This window comes from Pristis pectinata, chromosome 35 (assembly GCF_009764475.1).
Source record: "Pristis pectinata isolate sPriPec2 chromosome 35, sPriPec2.1.pri, whole genome shotgun sequence".
NCBI classification, from domain to species: domain Eukaryota; kingdom Metazoa; phylum Chordata; class Chondrichthyes; order Rhinopristiformes; family Pristidae; genus Pristis; species Pristis pectinata.
Window position 1 is genome coordinate 14,346,935 of NC_067439.1, and position 13,622 is coordinate 14,360,556.

General features: G+C 36.0%; 1 protein-coding gene across 1 annotated transcript in view; it reads left to right on the forward strand.

Moving 5' to 3' along the window:
- Window positions 1–1,428: 1,428 nt before the first annotated feature.
- The window catches only part of LOC127586265 (cation channel sperm-associated auxiliary subunit gamma-like), a 134,957-nt gene continuing 122,763 nt past the window's right edge, over window positions 1,429–13,622 (forward strand). Inside the window, exons 1-2 of the mRNA XM_052044071.1 lie at window positions 1,429–1,488; window positions 5,043–5,102. Of these exons, the coding sequence (XP_051900031.1) occupies window positions 1,429–1,488; window positions 5,043–5,102 (120 nt within the window). The remainder of the gene's footprint in view (window positions 1,489–5,042; window positions 5,103–13,622) is intronic.

Genomic DNA, 13,622 nt, shown 5'->3' on the forward strand with positions numbered 1-13,622 from the left:
CCACAACATTGAAATTAGGGAAGTTTGCATATTAAGCAATGTAAATGCCATAAGAAATTGAGGAATGCAAACCTGTAAGATTGCAATTTGCATGTGTAAGATCTGCCTTTTATTTAGTTGGATTTACTGACTAATGCAGAAAGTACAAAATCATACTTAGGGTGCAAACCACAATTCCACATCATGAAGCTTAGGAGAAATGTAGCTAATTCATCAGTGCTGAAAAATTAAGTGGACTAAGATGAACAGAAATCCAATGACCTCTCGGTGAATAACAAAGCCTAGTTTGACTCTGCCTGAAAAAAATAACCAGATGAAAGCATTTATGCTTTCACAAGCTTTGACTTTGGTAAAATTGTTCCAATATACAATCTTATTGATTTTACTTTTTTTATTTCTCACTGAATATTGTAGATGTGAGAATATTTGGTGCTGTTTACTTTGTGCCACCATATACAAAGAATATAAGACTTTTGTAACAATGTACATTCTCTTTCTAGTAATTTGATATTTTATCTTGTGACCAGAACTTAATTATGCATCTTTTAATTCATGCAAAGTTCTCAAATAAAAATGGCTTATTAGGAAAATGCTATTGACTTGTTTTGGGATTTGAAAGTATATATTGATATGTACTTGTGACTTAAATTATTTCATTGATTACAAGATCAATTTTTAGTGTGAATTAACTTGCACAATTTAACCAAACCATTTTTTTTTACTTTCAGCACTACTTTGCTTTCCCGTATTTCATGAAGATAGAATTATCCTGTAAAAATCAGGTACTGTGCCATTTATTAAAGTCAAACAGCTACAATGTGCATTTATATTGCAACTTTAACATGGTAATAATAATAGGGATATTAAGACTTTTGAAGTAGGCTTTGAAGAGGGGCAGGGACTAAAAGCAGTTAGTTAGTGGTGCTGGTGGCTTGAAATCTGCAACTAAAGTGCTAGAGTTGAAGAAGTTTACAGAAATAGGGAAGGGCGAAGCCAAGGAGAGACTGAGATCAAGGATGAGAATTGGGTTGTTGCTGGAATGGGAGCCTGTGTAGATCAGTTAGTATTCGACAGTGGTATGAAATTGGTGCAGGTTATAAATAGATATCATTGTTTTGGGTGAGCTGTGCCTAGATATTGAATTATATTATTTTTGGTGCATTACAACATTGTTGCCTGTAGCACCAACTCAAAACTGGGTCCTTCCAAAGAAGATTGTGAAAATGCTGAAAACAAATGTGCAGCAGCATTAGTGTGGATTCCACCCAAAAAAGTGTGTTGAATCATGACCTACAGTGTTCCAGTTGCAATTTATCACAACCAATGCAACTTTACTGCACAACAATCAGACAAGGGTGTCAGCCTTAAAGGTACTCTTCATGGAAACCAGGCATTATGATTGCCTTAGAGAGAGCAGCTGGAGAGACCATGGAGAAAGCATCAAGGTTCTCTGAGAGAGGCCTTGAAATGCTGGTGAATGAGGCACAGGTGAGGATAGCGAACCCACGTACAAAGAGAAATGCAATGGTTTTTAGACGTCTGGGGCTGGGATTGGAAATCAGGACCATGGCCACTGGGAGAAGGGTTTTGGGAGGCCGTAGGAAAACACAATGAACACTTGCATTAAAGATGAAGTATTTGAATCATTTTTTCAGCTCTGGCCTGGGTCGTTCTCAGCCAGGTTCCTAATAAATACTGCTGAAGATGTTTTACAAGTCCATGCAATGCATGCCTGGCTTCAAGTTCTGTATTTCTCAAACGCATTTGAGAAATACAGAACTGGAGGCAGGCATGCATTGCATGGAGAACCCAGAACAAGATTTGCAGACAGAAGTCCAATATTCAAAAATGTTTATATTTCATTGAAATTGAATCATATAGCACACAAAAATATGACACTGTCATCCAATTTCCAATGCAGTGTTAACTCTGATTTTTTTGCTCAAATGCCTACAAAACTTCTGACTGGTAGAGTGCTAGATAAAGCCAAGACTGATGCAGATAGCAAAATTCATTTTCCTGCTAAGTGCTTTCTTACCATATTTTCTACCTGAGATTTAAAAACAAAATGATTATGATCGTGGTTTATACAGCAGGGGCAGCCATTCTTTTTGGTGTAACAACACGTAGATGAGATTTTTTTTTGCTTATCTTTCTGGACAGGAGCTTCCACTTGCTACCTATGTATTTTTGGATGAAGAGATCTCTAGTTACACATAAAGCAAACAATGATGAGCTCCTGATGTTTGACATCTCTCACTGCTGAATTAGTTAGCTTCAGTGAGAATTATCCTGGGAAGAAAGGAAAAATGTTTTAATTACATGAAAAAATAAGCAACACTGGAAAAGTTTTGGTGGTAAAACAATGAGGAGAAACAAATTAAGTGCTTACAAGTACTTATTTAAGTACAGGTGTTCTTTTGAGGTAGTTACAACAAAATTCCTGATGATTTTTGGAGTAAGTTTTGGGGAAGTACAATGGTGCAGTTAGCAGTGTTGCTTCTTCTCAACAATAAAACTAGGTTCAATCCGAACCTCCAGTACTGTCTATGTGGAGTTTGCATATTGTCCCTGTGACTGCTGGGTTTCCCCCAGGTTTTCCAATTTTCCTCCCACATCAAGATCAAGTTTATTATCATATGCACAAAGACTTGTATGGACAGATACAATGAAAAACCTACAGCAGCATATCAGGCACATAGCATCATATAAGCAACATTCACAAGAAAAATGTAACGTAAACATAAATTATACACCATTTTTAAAAGAAAGAATGCAATTACGAGAACACAATTAGAACAAAAACAAAGTCCATTTTAGTACAAAGTGATCAAAGCAGTCATAGTGTTGCTAAACTGTAGTGAATAGGGTTGTGCTGGCTGGCTCAAGAACTGAATGGTTGAAGAGAAGGAGCTGTTCTTGAACCTGGTGGTGTGGGACTTCAGGCTTCTGTACCTCCTGCCCGATGGTAGCTGCGAGAAGATGGCATGGTCTGGATCATGGAGATCTTTGATGATGGATGTTGCCTTCTTGAGGCAGCACCTCCTGTAAATACTGCTGATGGTGGGGAGGCATGTGCCTATGATGTATTGGACTGAGTCCACTATCTCTGCAGCTTCTTGTATTCCTGTGCATTCGAATTGCCATACCAGATCATGATACAACCAATCAAGATACTTTCAACATTACGTCTATAAAAGTTTGTTAGAGTGTTCAGTGACAAACCGAACTCCTTAACTACCTAAGAAAGTAAAGATGCTGGCGCGCCTTCCTTGTGATTGCATCTATGTGCTGGGCCCAGGACAGGTCATCTGATATGATAACACCCAGGAATTTAAAGCTGCTGACTTCTTCCGCTGCTAACTTTTTCCACTGCTGATCCCCCAAAGTAGACTGGCACATGTTCACCCTCCTTTCCCTTTCTGAAGTCAACAATCAGCTCTTTATTTTTACTGATATTGAATGAGAGGTTGTTGTTGCAGCACCACTGAACCAGGTGTTCTATCTCACGCCGATACGCTGACTCATCACCACCTGAGATTCGTCCTACAACAGTGGTGTCATCGACGAATTTGTATATGGCATTGGAGCTGTGCTTAGCCACACAGTCATGTGTGTAGAGTGTAGAGCAGGGGGCTATGCACTCAGCCTTGAGATGCACCTGTGTTGTTGGTCAGTGAGGAGAAGATGTTGTTACCAATCCTCACTGATTGAGATCTGCCGATGAGGAAGTCAAGTATCCAGTTTCAGAGGGAGGTAGGGAGGCCCAGGTCTTGAAGCTTGATGATGAGTTTGGATGGGACGTTTGTGTTGAACACAGAGTTGCAGTTGATGTACAGCAGCCTGATGTACGAGTTCCTGTTGTCCAGTTGGCCAGAGCAGAGTGAAGAGCCAGAGAAATCACATCTGCTGTTGACCTGTTGTGGCGGTAGGCAAACTGGAGTGGATCCTGATCATCTCTGAGGCAGGAGTTGATTTGCGCCATAACGAAACTCTTGAAGCACTTGATTACGGTTGATGTAAGCGCTACTGGATAGTAGTCATTGAAGCAGGTCACTACGCTCTTCTTGGACACTAGTACAATAGATGCCTTTTTGAAGTAGATGGGAACCTCAGACCACAGAAGCGAGAGGCTGAGTATGTCCATAAGTACTCCAGCCAGTTGGTGCGCACAGATCTTTAGTACTCAGCTACGTACACCGTCTGGACCAGACGTCTTTCGGGGATTCACCCTCTTGAAGGATGCCCAGATGTCGGCCTCAGAGACTGAGATTACAGGGTCATCTGGAGATGTGGGTCTGTCATTGTTCTCCCTATCAAAGTGCGCATGAAAGACATTGAGCTCATCTGGGAGTGATGGGTCATTGCCACATATGCCAGCTGATCTCACCTTGTAGGAAGAAATATTGTGCAAGCTCTGCCACAGCTGTTGAGTGGCCATCTGTGATTCCAGTTTGGTCCGAAATTGCCTCTTTGTGCTTGCAATGGCCTTCCAGAGGTCCCAACAATGTGTGGGTTGGTGGATTAATTGGCCATTGTAAATTGGCCCAATATATAGATGAATGATCATACTGGGTGGGAGTTGATGGAATGTGGGGAAAATAGTTTCCTGAGAAAATTAATGGGAGAAATGTGATGGCTCTGTGAGCTGGTGTGGACTTGATGAGCTGAAATGGCTGACTTTGTTGCATGGAAATATGGAGAGGTGAGCTAGTAGTTAAGTATCAACAAGTTTTGCAAACTAATAGCCAAAATATTTGAATTCTTCCTCTTTTGCTCGCAAAATGATCAATTTTAAAACTTTTGTCTATCATTTGATGGTATTCGTCATTATACTATACAATTGTGTGTGATTATATGAAAACCTATACTTAATTTTCAGACTAACTCTACCAATATTTGGCAGATCTGCCAGTATTTCCATTCTGATATATTTCTATCTGTTTTCACATATTATTTTTAAAAAGATTGTATATAATTTCAATCCTACTCATTCATAAACTGTAACTCCCTGTTTTGGAACAATTTTCCTTTTTACTTAGGAAGAAAATGAAATAGCTGCTCGATCTGCATTCCTTCAGGGAATGCGTCCCATTGTGGAGGTAAAATTTCAACCACCAGTGAATTCAGTTTACAATCTGCCAGAATTGTTGGGGATTGACATAATGGCAGTACCAATAGCTGATGATGGTGAGTATGCTATATAAATACCACGTGCAAGTGTAGATGAAGGAAGTGCAACAAAACTTAAACAATTGGAATACCGAGTGAAAGAAGAGAGAAAATATCAGAGGATCTAAGCACAATTTTTCACACATATTTGGATTTAAGATTACACCAGGGGACTGCATAATTGCTGATGTTTTTTCTTCTGTTTAAAAATACAACATGGGAGAGAACAGTAAGCCTAATCAGCAGTGGGCAATAGTTGGCTTGTAGGAAGTAGATAGGCCTCTTGTGTGGTTTGACTGTCAGTGCTGCTTCCCCGTACTCAAAAGGTAAAATTGGGGCACTGATGAAGTCATTAGGCTATTATTTTAAACTCTAATATTGGTCAAACAATCCAACAATGGGAGGTGCAGTCAACTTCAAACTTGGCAAAGATGGAGTGGAGCGAGTTCAAATTTATGTCAGCTTGGCCTAAACTTAATCAACCTCATACATTATTCTCCCTGAGTGAAATCAAGAGCTGGCATTGCCCACAAAGAAACATTATACCAACTATGTTGTTACCTGGTTTATCTCTTTATCATTTTTTGAACATAGGTTTTACATGCTACTGGACTCTGTAGGTGAATACATTAAGAATAAAAAAATATTTACTGTCTTTCACAGCTCTCAGTCTTTCCAGTTTTTTGAGGTGTCATCATTGTTGTAATGCAGGAAAAAGAGCAGCCAATTGGCACACAGGAGGAACTGTCAAGCAACAATATGATAATAACCAGATTATCTGTTTTAGTGATGCTGGTTGAGAATAGGGATTTGGTTTAATATTTCACTCAAAAGATGGCACAAATTGCACATGCTCGTTGGATTAGTCCACTCATTCCGAAACTGTAGTTTGGGAATTCTTAGAACTTGATTCCAGAGATTTTGGAATTAATTTTTGCATGATTTAGAATTTCTGAATTCTAATTAATGAAGTAAAGAGAAATATAAAAATAGGCAAAAACTTGTTATGCTGGATTTCAGCACCATTTACTTGCAACGTTTTAAGGGAGATCATGATGGACTTGGATAGGTGCTTTGGAATGATTTGAAAGTAACAAGGGATGATCACCGTAGACATAGAGTCATACAGCACGGAACCAGGCCCTTTGGCCCAACTGGTCCATGCCGACCAAGGTTCCCAACTGAGCTACCTCCTGAAGATTTTTTTAATGTCAGTATAGTGTAATTTACTAATTATAACCAGTAAAATGGCTTTTATTTTTGCAAGAGTAATGGTAATAAATTTTCATTCCTTAATTTTATAAAGGAATTAATTTGATTAGGTAATTTCATTCATGTGGTTCTGGGACCTCTTCTGTTTTCTGTTGCAGATACTGAGTGTTTGGAGGAAATTTGTGGAGTGGCGTGGTATGTTCCCTTACCTTATAGGAATGGATCCGTGGTATCTGAAGTTACTATCACAAACAATAAAATTGGTTTTCCTATTCCAGACAAGAAGTATGAATAACAATTTTAAAATTAACCTCAGCAATTTTGTTGAAAAATTCATTTATCTGTATGTTAAACTGATGGCCATAGAATTGTACTGTGAAATGATAACATGCTATACTTATTACATTCATGAGTTCCCCATTTAAATAGTTTTTGACATCATCAGAACAGAGGGATTTTATAAAACAGCATTAAACCTTTGGATGTATTATAGTGTCATTTTAAAGACAATGGGGCTGATATGGGTCTTTGCTAGTACAGATTGAACCTCTCTAGTCTGGCAACTCCTGTAGTACAGCATGTTTTGAATCTGTAGTACAGATCTGTACTAATTAACTAATTCTAACTAAGATCTAAAATGAACTAAGGTCTGTACCAATCTTTAACTAATTAACCTGCCAGTGTAACTTTTGCGATCTCAACCAACAATGATCTATCGACAGTGTTTTCGACTGATCAAAACTTTGGGTTCCAGACAGTTCTATGAATGCTTATGCAACTTGAGGAGTGTTTATACTGAAAAAGAGTGGTTCCCCTGCTCAGAGGAAGATGATTTGGGGCAATTTCTGTGGTCCAGATTTTCTGTAGTCTAGAACCAGTCAGTTCCCAAGGGTGCCGGATGAGGGAATGTCTTTTTTTGTCAATATTTTTATTAATTTCAAATAAGAAGTACAAAATGCATGAAACAAAGGAAAAAAGAAAATGTTACAAAATAGATTATATTGAGTCTCACAAGAAATCACAATGCTTCATATTGATTAAAAAAAACAATTGATATTGATAAGTTGGAATAATTTTATTATATAAAAAAAATATAACCCTACTACCAAAACCAAAGCTGTTTAGTAACATCCTAAAGACATAGTAGTATTGGCCAATATCTGTACATTTAGCACCAAATCAGTGGATTTGAAAGTAGTTCAAAAAAGGTCCCATGATATTTGAAAGTTCAGAATAGATCCAGAAATAGAGCAACGGATCTTCTCTAAATTTAGATATGACATAACATCCCATAACCATTGAGCATGAGTAGGGGGAATAGTATCCTTCCATTTAAGCAATACAGCCCTCCTGGCTATAAGAAAAATGAAGGTCAATATGTGTAAGTCAGAAGTCTCCAGAATTATATCTTTTTCTCCAACAATCCTGAATAATGCAGTTAAAGGATTTGGCTTAAAATTTATTTTAAAAAGTACGGAAAAAGTTTGAAATACCTCTATCCAGAATTTTTCCAAACTCTGACATGACCAAACCATATGGATTAAGGAAGCCTCTCCATTATTGCATTTGTCACAATAAGGAGATATATCTGAATAGAAACGCGATAACTTGTCTTTGGACAGGTGGACTCTATGGACCACTTTAAATTGAAGGTGGGAGTGACGTGCACATAATGATGAAGTATTAACCAGTTTAAAAATTTGATTCCAAGTTTCCTCAGAAATTGAAATCTGCAGATCACGTTCCCAAGCGTTTTTAATTTTGTTTAAAGGAACCTTATTCATTCCTGATAATCTACCATAAATCTTAGATATTGAAGCATCATAGAAAGGCTTCAAATTAAAAATTACATCTAATAAGTTCTTATCAGGACTTATAGGGAAGGTATGTTCTTGAGATCAGAAAAAATCTCTAATTTGCAAATATCAAAAAAGGTGAGTTTTTGGCAAATTATATTTAGTTGCCAATTGTTCAAATGTTAAGAAATTTCCTCCAACAAACAGATCCTGAAAACGAGTAATACCCAATCTATCCCATTCTTTAAAAACTATATCAGTTATAGAAGGTTTAAAGAAAAAAATTAGCAAAAATGGGACTAGACAAAGAAAAATTCAATAAACCATAGTATTTTCTAAATTGTAACCAAATCCTCAAAGCATGTTTAACTACCAAATTATCAGTTAATTTATTTATTGATAAAGGAAGTGAAGAGCCAAGCAAAGAAATAATAGAACATTTTTTTAACAGAATTAACTTCCAAAGAGACCCATACTGGACAAGCTTCATGATTAATATAATGTAACCAAAAAGTAAGATTTCGTATATTGACTGCCCAGTAATATAACCTAAAGTTAGATAAAGCAAACCCTCCATTATTTTTAGCTTTCTGAAAATGAACTTTATTTAACCTAGGATGTTTATTTTCCATATGTAAGAAGAGATGATTAAGTCAAGAGAATCAAAAAAAGACTTAGTAATAAAAACGGGTAAAGCCTGAAATAAATACATAAATTTAGGTAAAATATTCATTTTAATAGAATTAATGTGACCAATCAGTGATGACCAATTTGGTAAGATCATTTTCATATAATTCAATAAGGCAAGAAAGTTCTCTTTAAATAAATGTTTATAATTCTTAGTAATAGTTACACCCAAATAGGTGAAATGGTTTCTTACAGTTTTAAAAGGAAGATTAATATCGAATGGTATCAGATTGTCCAAAGGGAAACGTTCACTCTTGTGTAAATTTATATCCTGAAAATTGGCTAAAACGGGAAAGTAAAGAAAGCATAGAAGGTAACGAAGTCTCAACATCAGAAATGAAGAGCAGTAAATCATCAGCATAGAGCGAAACTTTATGAATGATACCTCTCCTAGAGATACCGGCAATCTCTGTAGATTCTCAAAAAGCAATAGCTAAAGGTTCTAGGACTAGGTCAAATAGCAAAGGGCTCAAAGGGCATCCCTGTCTAGTTCCACGTTTTAGTTTAAAAGGTTCAGAAAGTTGAAAATTAGTAAGAACATGGGCAGAAGGAGATAAATAATGTAATTTAATCCATTGAATAAAATTGGGCCCAAAATTAAATTTCTCTAAAGTTTTAAATAGGTAACTCCATTCGACCCGGGCAAAGGCCTTCTCAGTATCTAGAGGGATCACACATTCTGATATTTCGTTAGAAGGAGAATAAATAATATTCAATAAATGATGAATATTAAAATGGAAATAACGATTTTTGATAAACCCCGCCTGATCATCAGATATAATTAATGGTAAAATATTTTCTAATCTATGAGCCAAAACTTTAGATAAAATTTTAACATCAGCATTTAGTAAAGAAATTGGTCTATATGAAGAACATTCCGTTGGGTTTTTAGTCTTCTTGAGAATAAGTGAAATGGTAGCTTCATAAAAGGATTGTAGTAACCTTCCCAATTTAAAAGAATCCGAAAAAACAGAACTGAAATAAGGTATACGCAATGAATAGAAAGCCTTGTAGAATTCTCCCGGAAATCCATCAGGGCCCGGTGTCTTTCCAGAGTGCATTGACCTTATAGCCTCACCGATTTTCTCATGAGTAATAAATTTATCTAATTGTTTTCGGTTATCAGCAGAGAGTGTAGGAATATTTAATTGGTCGAAAAAGTTGTTCATTACAGTATCTTCTTTAGGAGAATCAGAACTATAAAGTTGAGAATAGAATTCTTTAAAAGTGTCATTTATTTCTAAATGATCTGTTGTCCTTTGTCCATTGGCTTTGCAAACTTCTTTGATTTGCCGTCTAGTTATAAGGTTTTTAATTGATTAGCCAATAATTTACCAGTTTTATCTCCATGGATATAAAATTGAGTTTTATCTTTTAAGAGTTTGCTTCTCAATTGGATATGTTAAAAGGAGATCGTATTTGATTTTAATTTCAACTCGCCTTTTATATAAAGTGGGATCTGGATCCAAGGCATATTTTTGGTCTAAAAGTTTCAATTGATTGGCTAAGTCAATCCTCTATGCATTAGCTTTTTTCTTAATGCTTGCCGCGTAAGAAATAATTTGTCCTCTAATATAGGCTTTAAAAGCATCCCATATAATAAGACTAGAAGTCTCTCCTGGTGTATTCTCTTTAAAAAAAAGTGATTTGTTTCTCCAAAAATTAAAAAAAAATCTTTATCAGATAGCAAAGTTAGATTAAAACGCCAGGATCTGTTTACCTGAGGGAGTCCGGGGAGGTTTAAAGATAAAAACATAGGAGCATGATCTGAAAGAGCAATCTCTTTATATTCACAGGCTCGGATTGATGAAATCAATTGACTATCAATAAAAAAATAATCAATCCTGGAATATGTGTGATGAACATGAGAAAAAAATGAACATTCCCTGTCTTCTGGATGTAAAAAACGCCAGACATCAGTAACACCAGTTTTCATTAAAAAAGATTGAAGAAATAAAGCTGATTTATTAAGAGCTGCTGGTTTAATAGATGACCTATCTAACCTTGAATCTAACCAACAATTAAAATCTCCTCCTAAAACCAGAGAGTAAAGATTCAAATCTGGCAAGAGGGCAAAAAATTGTTAAAAAAATCCTGGATTATCCGTATTCGGAGCATAAATATTGGCAAATACCAGTAGTCTATTATCTAACTTCCCTGATACTATAACGAAATGACCGTTAGTGACTGTTATAACCTTATGTTGAACAAATGAAACAGCATTATCTATAAAGATTGAAAGTCCTCTGGATTTAGCCCGAAAAGAAGAATGGTATTGTAACCCTCTCCATTGGCTGAAAAAACGTAAAGTATCACAATTGCGTGTGTGAGTTTCTTGTAACAAAATAATTGAGGCTTTGAGCTTTTTAATATAAGCAAAAATCTTGTTTCGCTTTACAGGATGGTTTAGTCCTTTAACATTAAAACTCATTAAATTAATCACTGGATTCATTTTAATATTGTTTAACTGTGAATAATAAACAAAGTAATATACAAGTCATATTAAGATGTATATTCAAATAAGACACTGAACCTTTTAATAAGGTAGCTATGCAACAGACTTGGCTAAAAGCCCAAAACAGCTTCCAAAGAAAGAACCCAATCCCCCTCCCCCCACCCTCAGAGAGAAAGTAGCCGACCACAAGAAAGCCAGCATCTCTACCTAAAGACAGTTTAACCCAAATAAACCTGTTGCCCATTTCTCAAGGTTGGTAAAATTCAACCCAGTCGCAACAGTAACTCGAAAAGAAACACCACGGTTTCAAAATCATGAAATAACAAGTATCTTGGTTAGTTTATTAGTAAAAGACCTCAAAAAAAAATAATATGTCAAAAAAAGATCAAAAATCAAAGTACATAAAACATTCAGAGTATTACTAAAGAGTTACCAAAAATTTTTTTAAAAAAAAGTAGATGTAAATAAAGAAAATTACTAAGTATTTCAATCCTCAGATTCCAGAAAAGCCTGAGCATCTCCAGGAGAAATAAACCATTTATACGAGCCATTTTTCAGAATGATTCTTAGCTTTGCAGGGTAGCGAAGCGAAAGCTATAACCTTGGTTAAAAAGCTCCGACATGACCTTTTTAAATTTCACACATTCATTCATAACTTCAGGTGAGAAATCTTCAACGATTCTAATCTTGTAATCTTGGTAATTAATCATTCCTCTTCGGCGAGATTCACAAATCAAAAGGTCTTTAATTTGAAAGTCATGCAGTGAGATAATGACTGATCTGGATTTGCCTTCCGTAAGAAATTTGTTCATCGGTGACTATGTGCTCTGTCAGTCTTAGATGCAGCTTTTAGAATAGAAGGAAACAATTCAACCAGAAGCTTTGCAAAGAATTCAGTAGGTTGATTGCCTTCGACAAGCTCTCTAAGTCTGAGGATTCTGATGTTGTTCCGCCTGGTCTTGTTTTCTAAGTCAATAATCTTCTGTTTTAGCTTTCCATTAGCTTTAGATTGTTTTTCACGAAGCTTTTCCAAGTCATCAATTTTCTCATCCAGAACCAAGAGAGATGCTTCATGCTGTTTAATTTGTTCGTCATGATCATGTAAAGTTTCTTGGAAAGAATCCAACTTAGAATTAATCTGCTGAAGTTGCTTTTGAAATTGTTCAAATTTCTTGGAAGAATCATCTAAATGTTTTCGAAGCAATTGTAAAATAGATTCAGAGATGCAGGAATTTTAGTAATTTTAGTACCTTTGGCAGCCCTTGTAGTCATGGTGAAGTAAAATTGCAATTAGAGAAAAAGTTTCAAACTGGGTTGAAAAGGTGAGATAAATAGGAGCTCTGGCATGTAGCTGTTACTCCATTGACGACCAGCAGGATAATCGAGAAAATGTCAACCTGTACTATGAAACAAGCTCATAAAAATTAGGCAGTTCCTATTGACAACAGTTGGATGCTTTGTAATTTAATGTCAGGTTATTTTGCACTACTAGCTAAGACCAATTTTAATCTCTTTGATTTAAAAAAGGCATAAATGTTAAAATACATTATTGGTCTCATTTAATAGGGTAAGGATTTCTTCTTGTGTGTTTTCATGAAGAGAATACTTTCCATATTTCAAGCACACCTAACCCCATATTCATTAATGACTAATTAATGAAATATCCAGAAGCAAAATATTGTAGATGCTGAAAATCTGAAGTAATATTTAACATGCTGGAAGTATTCAGTAGGTTAGGCACCATTTGTGCAGAGAGAAGCAGACAATGTTCTAGGCTGAGGACCTTCCACCAGTTTTACAATCTCCTCTAGCGAATATGGCAAATGTATGAGCATGTGAAAGACGTGAATCTGGTTAATGAAATGAAGAATCATGAGGGGAAGTGGCTTGAATTATACACGTTGGCCATGAAACTTGAGGATGTGTATTGAAAATCTGATGAGTTGGAGAAAATGAAAATATTGACTGAAGAAAAGGAGAGCTGAGAATGTGTAAACAGAATAATGGTGATGGTACATTGTAAGTGCCTGTGAGGAATGATCTGATGGTGTTTGCTTAATAAACCATTGTGAGCTGCTTAAGAGACTATAACACAGTGGTTAAACTACTGGACTGGTATTCAGACCTGCACTTTTGATCCAGAGATAAGCTTGAATCCCTTCTCAGCAGCTGGGGAATAATAGTTCAGATATTATATAATGAAGCTATAGATGGAATAAATATTATTAATGGTGATCATGAAACTAAATAACAGTTGTGAAAAACAAATTTTTATGAAAGGAAATCTGTTAACCTTACCT